At 42.5% G+C, this 20355-nt stretch overlaps 1 protein-coding gene across 3 annotated transcripts in view; it reads right to left on the reverse strand.

Annotated features, from left to right (window-relative positions):
* The window catches only part of STX8 (syntaxin 8), a 207048-nt gene that overhangs the window by 173572 nt on the left and 13121 nt on the right, over positions 1-20355 (reverse strand). For all 3 annotated transcript variants that reach the window (XM_006176944.3, XM_032498789.1, XM_032498788.1), the window contains exon 4: positions 14399-14509. In XM_006176944.3, the coding sequence (XP_006177006.1) occupies positions 14399-14509 (111 nt within the window). The remainder of the gene's footprint in view (positions 1-14398; positions 14510-20355) is intronic.

Consider the following 20355-nt stretch of genomic DNA (forward strand, 5'->3'; position numbering starts at 1 on the left):
CAAGTATGTCACTGGATGTGGACACCCCTACATGTAGAAAATTATTTTCTAAGAAAGTGACTTTCTTCCTGAGAATATGGAAAATAAATACAAGTTTAAAGGAGGGAACTCGCACTCCCCGAAGTCCTGAAGCCTAACCATCTAAGCCACTATTAATGTTTGTTCTAATATATATGCTGTATACAGAGTGTCTATAGAAAGATATGATAGAAGTTTACTACAAAATTAGGATCATATTCATCATAGCATTTTGAACATCACATCATTTTGAGGAGTCATGATTGTCTGCATTTTACAGAAAACGAAATGAAGTCAAAATTCAAACCCAGGTTTTCTAACCCTAAAGCCTTCGTTCCTTCCACAGAATTACCCGTGCAATGTTCGCACTCCTCACCTGGACTGAATGGAAGTGGGTAATGCCATCGACTGGGTGTGAGGAACAGGAGGAGGGCAAAGTACTCAAAGCCCGTGAGGAAGAACAGATGAGGGTCCTCAAGGAACCAAAATTCAGAGGAACGCCTGAGAAACCCAACCCATGGCCAAGGAGGGGAAGACACGCTCTGCTTCTTTTTCTGGCACTAATCCATCGCTGACATGGCGACAGTCTCACCTACAAACCTAAAAAGTAACCCCTTCTCTGCCAACCTTGAAGATTATTATGAGGGTCAAAAAAAAATAATGTCTTTGAAAAGTACTTGGTAAACAGAGAAGAGGGGGAGGAATAGAAAATCTTCTCTTTTTCATCAACCAGAAAATATTTTTTCCAGTTTCTTTACAATTTTTACTTCTAAAAAGCACAAGGTGGGAAGTATTACAGAGGCCTTAAAAAAAATCAACTAACTTACAATACAGTGTGTATCGGTAACTCCTCTTTCTTCCAGGCTTATTCACAGCCTGGATTTTTTTTTTTTTTCCTTTTTCAATTCCCAAAGGAGCTGTATAACTTAAAACTAATGCATGCAGAAATCTGTTTATTTTCTCCATCAAAAGTCACAACTATCCCAGGAGCCAAGGACTGCAATTCAAAACAAGATACCACTTTTCACCCATCACATCAGCAAAACCCAACCAGTTCTGCGATACCCACTGACAGCTACGCGGCAGGGCAATCAGCTCTCCCGTACGTTGTCAGAGGAAACATCAAACGCTACAACCCACGAAACAGACACGGCTGGAGCTGTTACACTTTGAACACCCGTGCTTTTGCCCCAGTAACCCCACTTAGGGGACTATGTCCTATAGAAATAGAAGCCACTTTCTTTATGGATATTTACTGCAGCCTTGTTTGTAATGGCAGAAAACTAAATGTCCCCATATCCATCAAGTGGGCGGTGGATGGAAAAATAACCGCCTATTTATAGTGTGGAATAACATAGCTATAGAAAAGAATTTAGTTAGATCTATTGATTTGGAGGGATGCCCAAGTATAAGATGAAAAAAAGTAAATTAGAGTCATATGTATAGTAAAATCCTGTTTTCATTAAAAAAAAAAAAAGGAAAGGAAACCTCATCTCTGTGTAACTGTATTTATAAATATTTGTGTGAGCACAGACAAATGCGGGCAAGTTAACACGGGTTACTTCAGGAGAACGGGACTGGAGGGAAAGAAAGGGGGAGAGGGTATTAACTTGGGGGTTATACCACAGGATGGTCTGACTTGTTCTAATGAGCAGGTACCTTGTTGATAACTTGTTTTAAATCCCATTAAAGATGAGTCTTTTCCCCAGGGAGGGAGGGGTGTGGAATTAGTGGAGGGCAGACAGTACGGCAGCAAAGACCCACAAATGCAAAGACAACTTACGTGGAGACGATTAGAGGCACTGAAAACATATCCCTTCTTCCAAAGTTAAACATAGGAAGGAAAATCCAAAGGAAAGAAAGGCCGAAATCAAGAAAGAATAAAATAACGCCATTTGCAGCAACGTGGATGGCCCTGGAGATCGTCATTCTAAGTGAAGTAAGCCAGAAAGAGGAAGAAAAATACCATATGATATCACTCATATGTGGAATCTAAAAAAACACAAAAAACAAAAAAAAAGACACAAATGAACTTATTTACAAAACAGAAACAGACTCACAGACATAGAAAAAACTTATGGTTACCAGAGGGGAAGGGGGTGGCGAGGGATAAACTGGGATTTAGAGATTTTCAGATACAAACTACTATATGTAAAATAAACAAGGTCCTGCTGTGCAACACAGGGTACTCTATTCAATATCTTGCAGTAACCTATAATGAAAAAGAATATAAAAAGGAATATACGTAGGTGTATGGATGACTGAAACATTATGCTGTACACCAGAAATTGACACAACATTGTAAACCGACTCTACGTCAGTTTAAAAAAAAATAAAGAAAAAAGAAATGCCAAAATCAAACATCTTTTTCCAGGGGAAAAGAGCAATGGAAGAGAAAAATGTGGCAGAAAAAGGCAAGGAAGGAAGACGAAAGGAGGAGAAAGAAACAAGAATACACAGCTTGCGGGTGGGGCAAAGGTCTACGGAGAGGCACCAAGGAGGTTTACAGTGACAGGCAGGTTGCAGGGACCCGGAGGGAGAGGGTGAAGAGTAAAGAGAGGAATGGACAGAGAGCGACTCCTCTTCCAAGGTTGGGCAGTGCAAGCTATCTCAACATTCTCTCCTCACTCTCGGAGGAGAAAAACCCTAACCTGTCAAAATCTGGACATTGAGAAGGTCTGAGGAAGTCTCCCCTTCTACTGGCTTACATCTCCATCTGGTGGTCTGTTCGGGACATAGCCATGTGTGTGTGCGCGCACATACATGTACACATACATGTACATATGGATGCATGGATATGTGTCTAAGTATATACACATATGTACACTTATACTTAAGTACACATGGTTATATGCAGATACATCTATTATATACATATGTAATATATATACATTACTTGCTGTACTTACATACTGCACATATATACAAGTATACATGTGTATATATGTGTACACTCACGTGTACATATATATACATATGTATTATATAAAAATATATGTGTGTACTTACATATTTTTAGAACTTTTTTTAAAATTTCTATTTTTTTTCAGGGGGGAAGTAATTAGGTTTATTGTTTTAATGGAGGTACTCGGGATGGAACCCAGGACCTCGTGCCTGCTAAGCATGCGCCTTGCCACTGAGCTATACCCACCCCCTCTATATTTTTAAATTCAAGTAGAACATATAAACAAAAAAAATCAGTGTACGGCTCAAAGATAATTCACAAAGTGAACAACCTCAGTTAATCACTACCCAGGGCAAGAAACAGAGCGTCAGCAGAGCCCCAGGACCTCCCGTGACCCCCTTCAAGTCACCACTCCCCTCAGGGAATCACTTTCGTGATTTGCACCACCGTCTATAAAGGCTTGCCTTCTCAGGAATGAAATCGTGTACTCTGTACACTTCTGTCTGGCTTATTTCGCTCACTGTTATGCTTGTGAGCTGCACTGACACTGTGTGGTGTGTGGCTGTGGCTGGTTCCCTCTCATCAGCTGTGTAATATCACTGTATAAACGTGCCGCCGTGTATTTACCCACTGCAGTGCTGACACCCAGTGGGGTGTTTCTGGGTGGGACTATTTAGAAGGATGCTCCATACAGTCTTACACACGTCTTTTGTCCAATTCAGTTTTAGGAGACACAGTCAAACAGCTTCCCAGACTGGGTGTACAGCTGACAGCCCCACCTGGGGTACACGAGCACTCCAGTAGCTCCACACCCTAGCAGCTCCTCACATGTCTGCCGTTTTAATTCCAGCCATTCTGGCAGGGGTAACGGTATGACTTCATAGTTTTAGTTCTCAATTTCCTGATGACCAGTGAAGCTGAACACCATTTCAACAGCCACTGGATATGCTCTCTTGTGAAGTACAACCTCAAGTCGTCTGCCTATTTCTTTCTAAGGAATTGTCTGCCTTTTTCTTGATTTATGGGGGTTCTTTATATATTCTGGATTACAACTTACTTGTCAGATACATTCACTGCAAATACAGATTCACTTTCTCTGCAGTATCTTCTGATACACAGAATTTCTTATTTTAATGAAATCCAGCTTACCATGTGTTTCCTTCACATTTGGCCTTTTTGTGTCCTGTTTACAAAGTACTTGCCTATCCCAAGGTCATCAAGATACCTTCCTATGTTTTCTTCTTAAAAGCCTTCTTCCTTTACATTTCACATTTAGGTCTGCGGTCCTTCTGGAATGGATTTTCATGGAGGGTTGACAGCAGAGGCTAAGGTTTGTTTTTTTCCACTCAGGCATTCAGCTGACCTAACGCTATTTATTAAAAAGATCATCTTTTCTCCACTGCACTGCAGCGTCACCTTTGTCATAAGTCAAGTGACAACATGTTTGGGGAACTGTATCGGAGCTCTATCTTGTTCTACTGGTTTATCTGCCTATCCTTGCCTAACCACACTGCAGCTTTATGGTAAGTCCTGATAACCAATCACGTGAGGGTTCAAACCTTTTGTTCTTCAAAACCGCCTTGGCTCTTTGAATCACAGTACAAACCACAGAATCAGCTTAAGTGACAAAAACAAAACCAGCCAAGGAATCTAAATGGGTTTGCTCTGACCGACAGACCGATTTTTTGAGAACTGACATCTTTACAGTATTGAGTCTCTGTAATCTGTGAACGTGGTCATACCCCTATTAGGTTTTCCTTTAATTCTCTAAATAACTTTTTACAGTTTGAGTGTAGAGGTTTCGCACTTCCTTCGTTTGACTCATTCCTACATACCTCATTTTTAAGATGCTATTACAATAGCATCTTTTAAAATACTTTTTCATTTGCTATTTCTTTGTTGTCCAGCATTCAAGGCCTTCCGAGAAGAGAAACCACCAGGTTGCTGCCATTGTAGTAGCATCTTTATCTGTCTGTGGGCAGACTGTGCTTTTTTTTACATCCACACGGTAATAACTGGTACCCTCGCTGACTTGTGCAATGACACGGGATTGCAACGACTCATATTTACTTAGGTCTCAAGGTTTCCGATTTCACTTGCTTGATCAGTCATCCACACAGACAATCCTTCTTTACCATTAGCATCTATTTGGAAGTCAGGCTGCTAACAGAGCTTCCTCTGCTAGTCTATGGAGAAAAAAAATCTGGACTAAGTGACTACACAGATCCCTTCAAGTGATAATCATCTCATGAGTACGTAAGCGAAAAACTTCTAAGAGCTACTTTGTCAAGTGTGAGACAGTTTCAAGATATTTAAGAGGACTGGTTTAAACACTCTACTTCAGAATCTCCAAGGCATACTGTTAGGCAAGAATGATGATGCACAGTAAAGAGGGCATATGACACTCTAATTCACGTTAAAAATTGAAAGGGTGACAGAGAGACTGGAGATGTGTGTGTCTCTCTCTGCAAGGATACATAAACCGCCAACAGTGGCTGCCTCTGGGAGGAAAGGGGAAACTGCCTGCCAGTGGGAGGGCTGCTCCCATTTTCATCGATTCCTCTCTTGCACAGCTAGGTGCTTATGTCGTGATACATCCCTGTAAAATTAAATTTAGACTCTAACTTTTTTTTCGAAAGCCAAGTATTCTATTCGTTCCCCCAAACCAGTGGGATGTCCCCAAGTGTCAACATCTTAGCCTAACACTGTCAAACTGTCTCTTCCAGAAAAGAAGCCATAAAGACTCCGAGACAAAATGTCTCACCTGTCATATGACATAGCCAGCTTTTCTCCCCAAGGAAACACGGTCACCATACACTCTGCATGGCTAGTATCAGACCAGTAATTAACACAGAGGGGAAAAAATGTGCCAAGGCAACATACATTCCAGATTTCCCAGGTCAGTCCATGTTTCAAATATTCCCTCCTGTCATGCTAAGTATCAGTCCAGGCATCAAATTAACCGACCCTATTTCTCCAGAACATGGAGACAAAGTCGGAAGCTATTACCTCCTGAAATGGAATTAAACAATAATTAACATAAAATGCAGATCATCTGTCTGCAGAAGAAACCAGTTGTATGAAACTGTATAAATGTGTTGCTATTAAAACTGGGTTGTACTTCAAAATCACCTCCTATACCTCTTCAGGAAGACAGGCAGGTGTCAATACCCCAGCTTCCTTACCAAGGCAAATAGAGACATAAAGCCATTAACTAAGTTCCACTTGAACTTTAATAAAATAACCCAGAATGTCAGAGAGCTACCTACAGCTTCTCTGGGATTTCAAGAACTGGCTGAGGTCAGAGTGTGAAGAACCTTGAGTCTCTGATGCCAGAAGAAGCTTCAAGATGAAGAGACTTACGGTTGCTAAGGGGACGCAGAGAAGGGCTGACGCACCCATCCTGCCCAACACTGACACCTTCTTCTCCCTTGTTAGAACTCAATTTTGTTCAAGGCTCCATTGCTCAGGGAACAGAGGCCCACCTTCAGTTTCAGTTCAGGGATGTGTTTATCCTGAATAAACCAAGCCGACCACGGCAACTCCACTTTCCCACAGTTTCTGGCACGTGATACAACCCTAGCCTATTTCTATTTTGAGCCAAATTCTACTGTGAAGCATCTAGGAGGTGTTTCTTCCCTCTTAGAAAACAAGTAACTGGAAAATACAAGAGTATCAATAGCAAAACTACTAAAAACAATCAGAATTAAGGAAACGCTCACATACAATAGCAGACATCAGATCAGCTTTCACATAAACAACAATCAAAAAGCATGATGAAGTGAAAAACTGAATTTAAAACAACCACCGAAACCATAAAATACCTCAAAATGGAACCAGAAATGTGTATTTGAAGAAAACATTCTGAACGGCCTGAAAGATGGCTTGAACAAACGGAAAAAGTCCCACGTTCTTCGACAAGAAAATTCAACATTTTAAAGGATTTTAAGATTTTATGTAACCCCAATTTAAAACACACAATTGTTTCTCCCTTTTTTAGAATTAGATTATGTGATTTTAGAGTTCGTTTTTTAAAAAAGCAAAATCGTTAAAAAAAAAAAAAAAAAGTATGACAGAAGACTAGCCGACTAGCCCTATGATGTACTGAAACTTGTAATAAAGCCTCAAAATTAATGGTCACAGCACACGAGTAGACAGCCACAATGGAATGCATTACAAAGTCCAGAAACAGATCCATATACATGTGGGAATGTATATGATAAATCTCAACATCTCAAACTTTGTGAAAAGATAAATGACTCAGTTAAAAAAAAAAAGTAGTCAGTCACAAAAAGAGTCAAGCAGGAAAAAACCAATTCACTAAATTCCCAATGGATCAAATATTTAATATTAAAAATTTAACAAATATTAAAACTATCTTCATATACCAGACTGGAATAGGATATGAAAGTATTACTAACACTCTCTTTGGGGAAGATTATATGGAAATAGGCATTCACATAAATTGCAAGCACAAGTCTCAACTGGTTCTATGAAAATTATAAATGCATATACCCTTTGACCCAGCCATCCTTCTTCTAAGAACCTATCTAGAGAAGGACTTTCACATATACAAAATCACTTATGTGTAAGGTTAAACACCACCATATTTCTCCAATAGGAAAAATATATGCATTAAATACATATATACACACACATGTAATAGAGCGGAAATAATACACACATTAATAGGAGACTAGTTAAATTATGGTAGTGCATACAACGAAATATTACAAGGCTATAAAAAGCTAATGACAAAACCTCATGCGCTGATTTGGGAAGATCTCCAAGATATTTAATTAGATGACGAGAGAATGTCATAGAATGATTTGTATAATATGCTACCATTTGTGTAAAGGATGGAAAAAAATAAGAAGATATATTCCTCTTTGCTGGCATATATTTGAGAGAATCTTTGAACAATAGGCCAAAAATTGTTAACATCGATATTCGTGTTGAGGAGTGGGGGACACAGAGGGAGGGAGGCTTTTTACTCAACACTGTTAAACGCTTTTAAAATGTCTCAGCCATGTGAATGTACTACTTCTGCAAAACACACCCTCCTTCCTCCCCTGATGCTGCTTGGAGTGTATCTGGGCACTTTCTACAGGTATCCTCGACCACAAGGAGCTGGTCTGAAGATAAAGACAAAACAAAGACATGGCAATATCCTGGATCTGTGGCATCACTGGCTGTAGAATTAACCATCCCTCTCAATTCCCTAGCTTACTACGTGGAGGTATTTTTCCTTCTTTCAGCAGTTTCAAGTAGGGTTACCTGCTGCCCCAGCTCAGGGCACCGGGACTGCTATACTAGTGCACGAGCTAGACCAGGCGCCCCTTGGTGAGAGTGAGAATAGACACTGCCTTCTTTTCTAGACTTTTTAGTTGCTTTACATGGCCCTCCCTCCTCTGACTGCTGCAGACACAACCTCTCCTCGTCTGCATTGTATGTACTCATTTGCACTTCATGTTTCCATCATGAATTCATTTGTTTGTTTGTTTCCCCTGCCTGCCTGAACTCTTTGAGAATGTGCATAATAAATGAACAACCCCCACTAGGGTCACCTCTCAACCCACCTCACGTGCCTCTATTAACTTCTGATTCTAATCTCTGCTGATTAGGAAAATAGGCCGACTGCATGCCAAAGTTACTTAGCTTTCCATCAAACCACCCAAAGTAATCAGGGAGGCAGAGACAGAGCTACGTGTTGCACCATGTCCCGTTTCATTTTCCTCTTTGGGAGCACGGACAAAGACTACATTTCCCAGCCTCCCCTGCAGTTAGGCTGGAGCCACGTGACTGGTTACGGCCAACAGGCTGTTCTGTCAAACTTCTGGGCAACAGCATATAAAAGCAGTGCGAGATCTCCACACTCCCTCTCCTCTCCTGTTATCGTGAACACGGAGGGCTTGTGTCAGGACAGCACAGCCGTAAGATGGGAAAGTCTGAATCACTGCTTGAAGGGAGCTCTCCCAGAGAACCACCAGACTTTACAGGAGACAGGCTAAAAAGAAAGCTTTCGCATGGTAACCCGAGGGTCCCAGGTTTGTTTAGTTACCAGAACCCAGCATATCACATCCTGACTCAGTCAACCTTTCCATCAACAAAAATTTGAGTGCCTGCTATAGCCCAAACTCTGCTAGGTGTTTCTAAAAGATACAGAAAAAAACTTAAAAGTTTTCATTCAGTGAGCAAACATCTGAGTTGTGATCCCTGTCCTCCCGGCATTTAAATTTTAGATGAAGAAACAAAATATACACTTGCAAAATAATTAAGCATTAAACTACATGGCCTCCCTCGCTAAATCAGCTCCCCACCGATATTCTCTGGAAGCACAATATATATTTTTCTACTAAACTGATCCGTGTGAATCTTTAATTCCTGCCTGCCTCACTCGCTGAACTATAAGGAGCTCAAATGCAAATGTTGTTTTTTGTTGTTCTGGGGTTGCTGCCACCACATTCCCATTACCAGGGCTTGGCACACAGTAGGCACTCAAAAGAAAGAAGGTTTCTATTTACCACATTTTTGATTTCTTAACAACTTTTCATTAAATTATCTGAGAAATTAAATATTCTTGAGCTGAACTTAATGCCACTTTGGTTAAACTATTGTTGGGCTCACTGAAACAGGAAAGGGTATCTTTACTGAGTTCAGCACATCCTTTACGTGTCATATGACCTAAAAGCGAGTCTATTTCTGGGGCATACGTGGAAGGGATAAATAACTATGGCTCCTGTGTTGTCCCACGTGAGCAGGCTAATGATGCAGGTGTGTATTCCTTAGCAATTTCCCACTTCTGAAAGAGCAGGCTGGCCATGGGTCAATAACTTAAAGCGACGTTAATAATTCTTATTCGGGAAATATAAATATAATATATATTATACAAATATAATATTTAGGTAATACATAATTATTTTTTAGGAAATCTCAGTACTATCAGATAGAAATCATCCTTATAAACCAGGGTTTAAATTGAAAGAAAACATTCAATGATCTACAGGAGGAATACTTTGAATATTTAATGCAAATTTTCCTTTTACCTACCCTGGCTATCAATACAGTGATATGAAATATAAATTGGAAGTATCACTTTTTTTTTAAGCAACTCAAAGAGAAAGTAAATACCTGAAATTAAATGTAAACTTCCCACTCTAAAAAAATGTGGCATTTCATTATTATCTTTTAGTCTTTTGATTTTAGCAATTGTTCTGCTTGTTAATATACCATTCCTGACACATAACTCCCATCTCAACCTCTAAATAACTTCCTATTTCCTGTAATCCTCAATATAGTTGGTGGTGTGAAGATTAAAGCTTAGCCAATTAGCCACCCACTACAGCCGAGTTAATCACATAATCTTTGAGATGGTCACAGAGCAGTGGAGTATGCAATTTTTTTTTTCCTTCTTTGCAGACAAAGATTTAACTAATTGTGAGACTCAGCAATGCTCTCAAATATAAAGGGCAGTCGGGTTTTAAATCAGAAGCTGTGTCACTGCTTTCGAAGTTACAGCTTATCTTCTTCCAAGAGACGTCGTTACACAGAGACTTCTTTAACAAGTTTCCAAATGCCCTCAATTAGTCAACCATTGCTTATCTAGACCAAAGTCTCACATCAAGGCTTACTGCTTTAGAATAATGATCAGTAATCCGTAAGGTAAAACTCAGATTCTGTCACATGACAGTTACACATTCAATTACATGGTGGCTACACTCATGTCTGTTTAAAGGAAATGCTAATCCAAACCGAAGTCTGACAATACTCTAGTCTCCCTAATAAGGCCACATATGAGGAGGAAGAGAAAAGAGGAGGAAAGGGAGGGGTGGAAGGACTCCAGGGAGTGAGGGATCGGGGACAGAAAGCCAAGACTTGGGGTGAGAGAGGAGGCAATGGGAGAGGAAGAGGGAGGGGCCCAGGAGGGCAGAGAGGCCCGACAGGGTCCCAGGGGGTCCTGGGTGGGTCAACTGATCCTGCAGTATTGCTGCCAGTTAACGCAGGGCTTCGAAATACTGATTAGCACATTAACCCCCATCCCCCAACAGGTGATGTGTGGTGACAGTCCGGCATTGATGACAAAAGTGCCAGGGAGAGCAGGTCTGTAACCTTTTAAAGTTCTGCGAAGGCTTTCTGGCCAACATGTCTCTGTAGGCTGTGGAACTACTGGAAAGACGTGCGACCCCTACCCGGCCACTGTGCCCCGAGTGACAAGGTAACCTACATTGACATCAAGAGTTACAGAAGCAAACAAAAAACACTGGAGGACTCCAGAGACTAAAGAAGCAAACAAATCTGTTGAGGAGCCCAGAACTAGAACTGACCGACAGGAGGACTGAAGAAATCTCTGAATCGCTGGAGACATCTGAGAAACTGATGGCAGGGGAAGGAATGAGGTTTCTCCAAAGACAGAGCAGCAAGGTCGCTGATAGGTGCATCAGAAGTGACTGGGCAGCCTGCCCATCAAAAGGCAGGAGGGCCAGGTCGCACTATGAACCCAAACTAGTCATGTCTAACCACTGAATTCAGAGCCTCGGAAGGCTAGGTCCGTGCACAGCAATTATTAGGGTATGGGAAGTCAGGGATGGAGGGGGAGGCCTCAAGTGTGGGGATTAGCTGTTAAAAAGGGGGGGGCGGGGCAAAAATAACCCCAAAAAAGGCAAAAGGCCTGGCCGCTTACCTGCATTATTTCAGACCCTCAGGACTTCAGCTTTCCCTGCTTCACCATCTCTCCGGCCCCAGCCACCCCAATCATTCACCAACAAGTAACACCTGAGGCCCACCACGGGGCTCAGCCTTAAATTAAACACAGGAGCAGTAGGCGGCATTCTAGTGATGGGGCTCAGCAGGCCTCCATCCAAAACACCTCTGCCGCTACTCTGCCCAATTCCCTAAGATTCTCCCACCACTGACTTTACTCTGGGCTCCAGCAGGCTTCCGCTAAAACACCTCCAGAAGATAAGTCACTGCCAGCCACGGTGCCACTGCTGGACTGAACGTGCCACTGGTTACCATTTGGACAACAAGCAGCAAGCTGGTCACTGAGGAAAGGGACACAGAATGAGCCTGGGGAGGCGAGCATGGGAGGGCAGAGGACCAGGTGCAGAACATGGGTCCCCCTTGGGCACTCAGGGGAGGGACAGGGGTCTCCAGGCAACCTGAGCTCCCTCCCGGCCTAAACAACACCGTGTATTCGTAAAGGCTCTAGAGTTTACAAAGCACAAAACCACCACCTCACCTAGTCCAAACAATGAAAAAGAGGCAGAACGCATACCCCATTTTAAGGTCAGTGATTTCTGAAGCCCTGAGGACCGGGAAGCAGCAGGGTGGAGTCCTAGCTCCTGGTCCCGCTCTTCCTGTGGTGCAGCAGTTAAGACTTCACATCTGAAGACGCACAGAGCTAGAGGAAATCCAAACTCTGGGACTGATGAGCCTTAGACTCTCGGGCAGGTTACCGAACCCCTCCGAGCCTAAGTTTCTCTTCTGCAAGGTGGGACGTTATGAAGATCTCCTGCGCGCAGGCACGTGAGCTTCGCGTAGCGTCGGGCACCCAGAAAACACGGGGCAGATGGAAGCTATTAGCGCTCATCACTCGGACCCCGTGACAGAGCAGTGGTTCTAACCCTACCACCTGGGAGACCCACCCCAGCAGTGCCCCCCAGGCCTCTCCCAGTTTACTCGTTCAGACTCTGCAATATATGGTCCGGGAACTTGTATTTTCCTTCTATTTATTTATTTTTTTTAATTAAAAGCCTCTTGGGTGACTCCGACGCAGCCTGCCACAATTAAGAACAAGAGCTAGAAAGCAGTGTTTCTCAAGCTCTAAGGTGCATTCAAATCACCTGAGGGTCTTGCTAAAATGAGAATTCGATTCCGTAGGGTGGGGGTGGGGTCCGAGACTGCATTTCTAACCGGCTCCCAGGTGGAGTGGACCCTGCACATGTACAGGTCATGCTTTAAACAGCAAAGAAACACATCGTCACAGGAGAGAAGAGGGGTGACAAGAAGAAAAAAAAAGGACAGGGGTGACAAGCGAGAGGAACCGAAAAAGCAACAAAACCCCCTACAAAGACTTAATCCAGAAGTTGGCCCCCTCGACATCATTAAATGACAACGGAGAGAAGCAGAATGGACACAGTGACTGTCACTACCCATCAGAACGGCCACCTCCACCAGGAAAGAGTAGGCGGATTTCCATGTTTTCTCCTCCGACCGTGCGCTCTCTCCGTGGCCCCTACTCCCCAGCGAAACTTGCTCTCGCCCTGAGGATGCCTTTATTTCATTTCTGGGCTTCAACGTAAGGCCCCTCCCTGACCCACGGAACTCTCTCCTCACCTTGGCTCCCCTGCTCACCTGTTCAGTTCCTCCAGCCCTTGGGTCGCCGCCTTCACCCCACGACTTCACTCCTGCATCCGCCAGAGAAGAGGCGGGCACCACGCGGATGGGCCACCGGCTTCCGCGTCCACTTACAAACCCTGCGAGGACACAGCTCCTCCCTCACGGACTCCTTGCTTTCATTTCCCCATAGAAACAACTTAAGCGTTCATCTAGCTTCCTGAATTTCACCCTTTCTACAAACCTTGGGTCACAGGCTCCCGAGAAGACTGGGACCAACAGGAACCTGCAGCATCCTCTCCGGCCGCCTGTAACGCAGGGGTCTAATACTGGCTGCGCAGAACCACCTGGGAGCCCTCTAGGACCGCCCCCGCAACCCCGCCCCCGGGTTTAATTATCTGAGGCAGAGCCTGGGTCAAAAACCATCGCCCTTGGGAAGCCCTTTCATTCCCAACCAAGAGCTAAGCAGGAACAAGCTGCCCCTCCACGGTGAAGGCAGGGTTTAGCCAGATCTCCTCTGTGATGATTCCCACAATGAGGTTAAGAGAGTTCCAGAGGCAGAGGGGGAGGCCAATTCTAAACATGCCACAATTTACAGTTCATTAACCTCAGCTTGGAAAGCTGGACCACGTCTCTGGGTCTTCGACAGAGCCAGGGCCACAGCAGCTGCCAGTTCTGTAAAGTGGGAACCCCTCCTTGGCAAAGAACAAGGAAAAGAAACCCACCGCCCTCCTCCTCTAATTCCATGAGCCATGGATTGCAGTCTTCAGGACACATTTTTATAACAAGCCCATTAAAAAAAAATCATTTTCTAACACAGATAAGTACATGACTTCAGGAGTTTAAAAGGCAGCGAGCACAGCAGAAAGCTCAACCAAAGGATGAAAAGACATTTTCTGACTTCATATCTGTTCCACCTGAACGGTCTTCCTGGAAGATGGGATTCAGCTGAACGTACCTGGTTTACTAAATCTAGGAATGTAATGAAAACTAAACTGAATAGAAAGTGAGAGTCAAACACTATAATGAACAGGCTATAGTTTACTAGTTCAAGAAAGTAAGCCATTTGGGAAACAGCTATAATCTCTGCAAACCAATCTTCACCCACCACCCTAATCCCTGGAAGTGAAAACATCATACCTGATGAGCTCTGGCTCTGCACCCTCGTTCTTAAAGGATGCCAGAAGTAGTCTCTCGCGAGTTACAAGGTCATCCAATAGGTTCTGTCTTCGGTCTCCTTCGAGCTGTGTTCTGCAGGCATCTCGTTAAGGTCCAACAGTGGGTGAATTACCTCATTTGACCTATTTCGTCATTAAGTGAGCTCTCCAAGTCACTGGTGACCATTACAGACTCTAGTCAATCCTACCCAGAAGGGACCTGAGCCAGCCTCTTCCGTCTCCTGCTCTAACCTCAGGTCTCACGGATCCTTCGAGGACCTGGACACAACCATCGCAGAGGGACTTACCACTGACACAGATGTACCGCACGAGATCTTTCACTGATTGAGAAACACAGTTGGTAAATACGATTTCCCCCCCAGTGACCAACCCTGAAATGTTCTTCCTCTAAACAGGGCAGTGTGACTCAGGGATTCCTTCGGTTTTGAGTTGTAGGTCGCAGTGGTCAAGGGTGTCTTCCTAGACATTAATACCCTAAGATACTCTGTTAAAAAAGGAAAAAAGGGGGAAAACAAGTCTTCTATGTTGCCCTTTCTTCCACGATACAACCTACTAACACATCTGGAATATATTTTGCAAAATGCTACTTCATGCAACAGATTTGCTCTAAAACTTATCAACTATTCAATATACTGCATGATCTTTAGTTCTAGCAAAATTACAAAGAAACCATCGTATTTTAATGTGTTGGTCTACTAACTGGGCTAGACCAGGAGTCCAAAGGCCTACTAGTCCTTGTCTGGCCATCCTCTCTGGTCTTGAACCAGTTACTTCCTTCTGAATCTCTGTTTCTTTAGATGGAGCACCAGATCATCTCTCATACCTTTCCTAGCACAATTCATGGCCACAATTTTCCTGGTTCCAGTAAGAGAGTGAGACTACTGCTTTGAAAGTATAGATACTCTTCCTTTTAAGAGGAATATTAAACACTGCATTTAGACCCAAGAAGTTTCTGAGAAATTGGCAGAATCAAGTAGTTTCCCTGGGTGGGAAAACCACGGCCCAGTGAATCTACTTTTGTTGGTCATTTTGAATAGAAAGAGCTGGCGAGCTAGCAAAAAAAGCAAATAAAACCTTTAAAATTTTTTCCCCAGTAACAGATATTAGTTAGAAAAATCATAAATAGGCAGTGTCAGTGACTTTGGATATTTGAAAAATAATAGTGGATAAATCCTCTCAATATTCCAGATGCCACACTTTCCGGAGAAAAATTACTACCATTGCTTTTCTGTTTCCTACTAGACTGCAGTCACTAAGAACCCACCTTGGAAACTGTGCAGTAGCAACTGTAACTAAGAAACAGTGAGCTTAAGTCCTTCCTCTGTATTAATAAAAGGGCCAAATATTAGCCTTCTAATCAATGCAACCCAAGAATAAATATCAATGTGTTTCAAATCAGTGGTAAATTGTCAATAAAGCAGAAGGCTCTTCTATCTAAAAGAAGTTCCTATGGGGAGTTGGAAGCTATGATGTGAATTATACAGGACAAAACGGGAATTTTGAATTGTGGACACTATTAATTACATCACAATGCTGAGTAGCCCTGTCTTCCATTCTATGCTCAGCCTACTCTGGCGACCTGTGGTTTTGTTGGAATTTCAGTATCGAACCACCCAAGCAAACATAAGCTGAATGATAATCCAATATTACAATTAAGCACAGATTTGACTGGCTCTCAGGGATTTAAACGTAAGAAGTAACATTACAAAAATACCATTAGAAGGTGACTTCGGAGAACTTTCTAATCATCTTAGAGTAGGAAAAATCTTTCCAGTCGAGAATGAAAACCCAAAAGCCATGAAGAAAAAGATAAATCTGACTGTATAAAAATTTTAAGTATCTGCAAAACAAAGTTACAAGTGACAACAGTGGCAAATTTTTAAAAGGCAAAAGACGTATCACAGCCCAGAAAAGAGACTCTTATGATGCTAATCAAATAAGAAAAAACATGCAGTTTTGTTACTAGTGAAAAAATGCAAATGGAAACATATCATTTTCACCCATCAGATAGGAAACCAGGACAGAGCAGTTCCAGAAAGGGCCGAGGAACCAGGCACTCTCAGACATCCTTGGCAGGAATGGGTTCAACCAATTGCCAGACTGCCTTCTATATGCCTAACAAAATTTAAAAGGCACATTCTTTCCAGAGGAGTCTCTCCTGCAGACATATTCACATGTCTATGCAAAGATGTAGGAACAAAGATGTTCACTGAAGCATTATTTATAATAGCCAAATACCGGAAATATTCTAAGGTCCGTCAATAAGGGACCAACGCAGCAACGGAATGTTTTGCAGCCTTGGGGAGAAAAAAAAAAAAAAGAATTGGAAACCTTTTATGTACTGATGATAATGAAATGATAATTAACATTTCTGAGCACTTACTAAGTGATACATAAATTGATGTGGAATAATCTCCAAAATACTGTTGAACAAACAAAAAGCATGCAAAGAGCTAAACAGTGAATAAGGACACTCCCACTGCATGCATTTAAAAAAAAAAAATCGGGGGAAAGAAGGTATAGCTCAGTGGTAGAGCACATGCTTATTAGCACGCATGAGGACCTGGGTTCAATTCCCCATACCTCCATTAAAAATTAAAATTAAAAAATTTTTTTAATGTTTTAAAATTTTTAATAATAAATAAATCTTATTACCTCTCCCTCCCCACAAAAAAAACCCTACAAAAAAGAATTTTTAAAAAACCAGAGACATTTATGTTTGTATATACAGAGAAAATTTCTGGAGGGATACAAACAACTGCCCCTAAAGAGACGGAACTGGGGATTCAGGGTGTGAGGGGGACTGGCTTTCCATCGAATATTGCTTTGGACTCTTTGACTCTGTAATACGCTAATTAACAAAAAGTTTCAGAACCACATGTATAGTATGACCCTCTGAAATCAGAAGCATTTTACATTTACAGGTATATTCGTTCAGTGCCTAGGAAAGTCTGTGATGACAGGTGCCAACCACCAGCACTGTTCATTATGAACAGGATGGACCAGGACAGGGATGAGGGAGAGAGAGGAGCCACTGGCAAAAATAAGAAGTGTGGAGGTAGAATAAATAAATAAAATATACATAAAATAAAAATAATGTAAAATAAAGTGTATAGGTACTTTTTATAATAGAAACTATAAAGGCAAGTTTTTTAATTGACCAGACACTAGATTTAAACTGGTTAAGAATAAACTAACAGAGAACATCAGTTTCAAGAGCAGTAACACTTGGTGATCATGTTCAGAAGACTGGTGACTGGAGAACAGAACCACAAACGGCTGATGGTAGAGCTGGTCTGAGACCCCTAACCCGATTCTCTTGTTCTGCCCAGGAAACCAGGGCCCCACGTGGCCAGGGCATACTGGTCACGGTATTAATGGGCTAGATTCTAGCCCTCTCCGCTCGAGGTCAGGGCTCTCCCACCACCTGGTGCTGGGCTTGACCACCACACGTTCGGGGGGCGCCTCCACCCTGAGGCCCCCAGTACTGCTCGCTTCACTCTGCCACTTCTTAGCATCCGGTTAAAAATGGTAACAAAACTGGTAATATTAATTCAGACTATTCCCAGAGACTCCCTGTAAATCCAGGAAAACTGGAAAACTAACCAGTTAGGAGCACTCCGTCTACCTCCTTGTTTTTATTTTAATCTATGGAGAGAACAGAGCATAGAGAGAAGCAGGACGAGGGGTGTGTAGAGAAGGACCTGAACAGCCCTCTGCACTGCGTACTCTACAGACATCGTTAACAAGAGGTCAAAGAATCGTCTAGGGAGTGATCACATTGCATGGACGTGGACTCAAGACAGTGAGGGGAAGCGAGGACAGGGTAAGAGGACGAGCAGATAACTGGGCACACAGTCAGTGGACGGGGCTGGGACCTCCTCTTCCACCAGCCTGGTGAATAACCAAGGAAGCTTAAGGTCCTAGAGACCACAAGATTTTTCTGGCTCACACAGCACTTCAACTCTTATTTTATTTTACTTTAAATTAACAAACTCTACTGAGTATCTGTTATGTACCAGGCCAGGTCCTTACCTTCCTCAAAGCACTGATCACATTTTGCAAGTCGTATTTGAATAACATCATTATCTGTGCGCTTTGATATAACCTCCTTATGTGACCATAAACTCCACAAAAGGAGTACCTGTAAATTCTCAGTGACAGCTGTCATTTTAGCAATGATAAAATAATAAGTAGCAGCTAATCCTCGAGGAACGCTTGTGCCTTCTAGACACATAATTTAATCCTCCCGACAATCCTACAGACCAGGTATAATTTTAGCCCTATTTCACAAACAAGAAAACAAGGCACAAAGAAGTTAAATAACTTGCCCACGGTTACACAGTTAGTAAGTGTCGATAAATACCTTTCATTCAACACCCACAATTCTGGGGGGGGGCTAGTCTGGAGAGAGGCTTTATATTTTCTTCAGCCTTCACAACAACCTGAAAGCAAGTACAATTACTCCTACTTTGCAGGTAGCGAAACTAAGGTCAAGCAAGGCTAAACAGCTCTCTGGCCTTGGGGAAGCAGCGGAGCTGGTCTTCAGCCTCAGTTCTGTCTGGCGCCGAAGCCCACGTTGTTCTCAGCACATCAACGGTGCCCAGACTCCTGGATATCACAGAGCAGAACTATTTCCAACAAACCGGGAGGGGGGTTTCTGTATACCAGCTATACATTTTGCCATGTGTGGACATTTGTAAAACCACAATAGACAAAAACTACCATCTAATTTTACTATCGGGGTGAAAAGCAGAGAGATTTTAATTTTAACACCCCAGACTAGAGAGAACCATGTCATGGACTGTAAGTGAGAAAATTTCTGACACAAAGATGGTCTTGTCCTCGACATCTTTCTCCTCCTAGCAGCCACCAGGGAAACTGTCCTGGACACCCACAGGGTTTGAGAACCACTTCACTTTCAGCTATCCTGAAAACCTATCCAGCTGGCCTCTCCACACCTACGTTCCTCCGGGTTTGTTACACGGTGACTGCAGCATCTCTCCAGCCATTTACCTGTCTAGCCGTCTCTTTTCCCCCCAAAATACAAAAGGGTGCAGAGTTATTTATAGATTTTAAAAATTTATTTCTACCGGACTTCTCCAAAGACCAAAATACCTTTTGATGCTGAACCCCTTTTAAGGAGATTTTCTGAGTTCTCTTTAATGTACTACAAGAGCTGCCTTTGAAAAACCCAGTAAGACAAGAAGCTTCATATGAAGCCAACGCTGTGAATAACGTTAGTGAAGACCTAAACTTCACAGGCAGCCCCCGGCAGCACACACCTTTTCTCAGATGGTGAGGCCATTATAATCTCCATCTCCAAGAAGCACTGTGAACAGAACTTAATGTTTTCTAGCAATTTTAAACTCTCTGGCTGCGGGACTCTGAATTACGAACTGCAAGCTAACCGGTTCAAAAGCACGCCGCTTCCATTTTAATTTCACATTTATTCCTGCCAAAGAAAAATCCTTTTTCAGTAAAGAGCACTAACATCTTATGCTTCACCTCCCTGAATTTAATTGTTTGGAAGGCATTTTCATAGGACTTATCTTCCTGGCAACTCCTAGTGTTCTCTGGAAAACTTCACAAATGCAGAGAGGCATAAATTTATTCAATAAAGTACCATAAACTCTCAACTACCCAACACGGTTAGGAAATGTGTTATTCAAATACCCACATTAAAAAAGTCACCCAACATTAATTATGCCTCCAGAAAAAGGATTAAAAAGTCACTCTACTGGCGATTTATGGACAAAAATTTTTCTAAGAATTACAACATCATAAAGTATACCTAATAAACCACAGTGAACACTGTTTAATCTTTCTGATGATTAAGAAGGGTCTTGAGGATTTGCATTATAAACAGGATTTGTCCTGGAATTACAGCAACGTGCCAAGTAATAGGGAATTCTAGCT

The sequence above is a fragment of the Camelus ferus genome, chromosome 16, assembly GCF_009834535.1.
Source record: "Camelus ferus isolate YT-003-E chromosome 16, BCGSAC_Cfer_1.0, whole genome shotgun sequence".
NCBI classification, from domain to species: Eukaryota; Metazoa; Chordata; class Mammalia; order Artiodactyla; family Camelidae; genus Camelus; species Camelus ferus.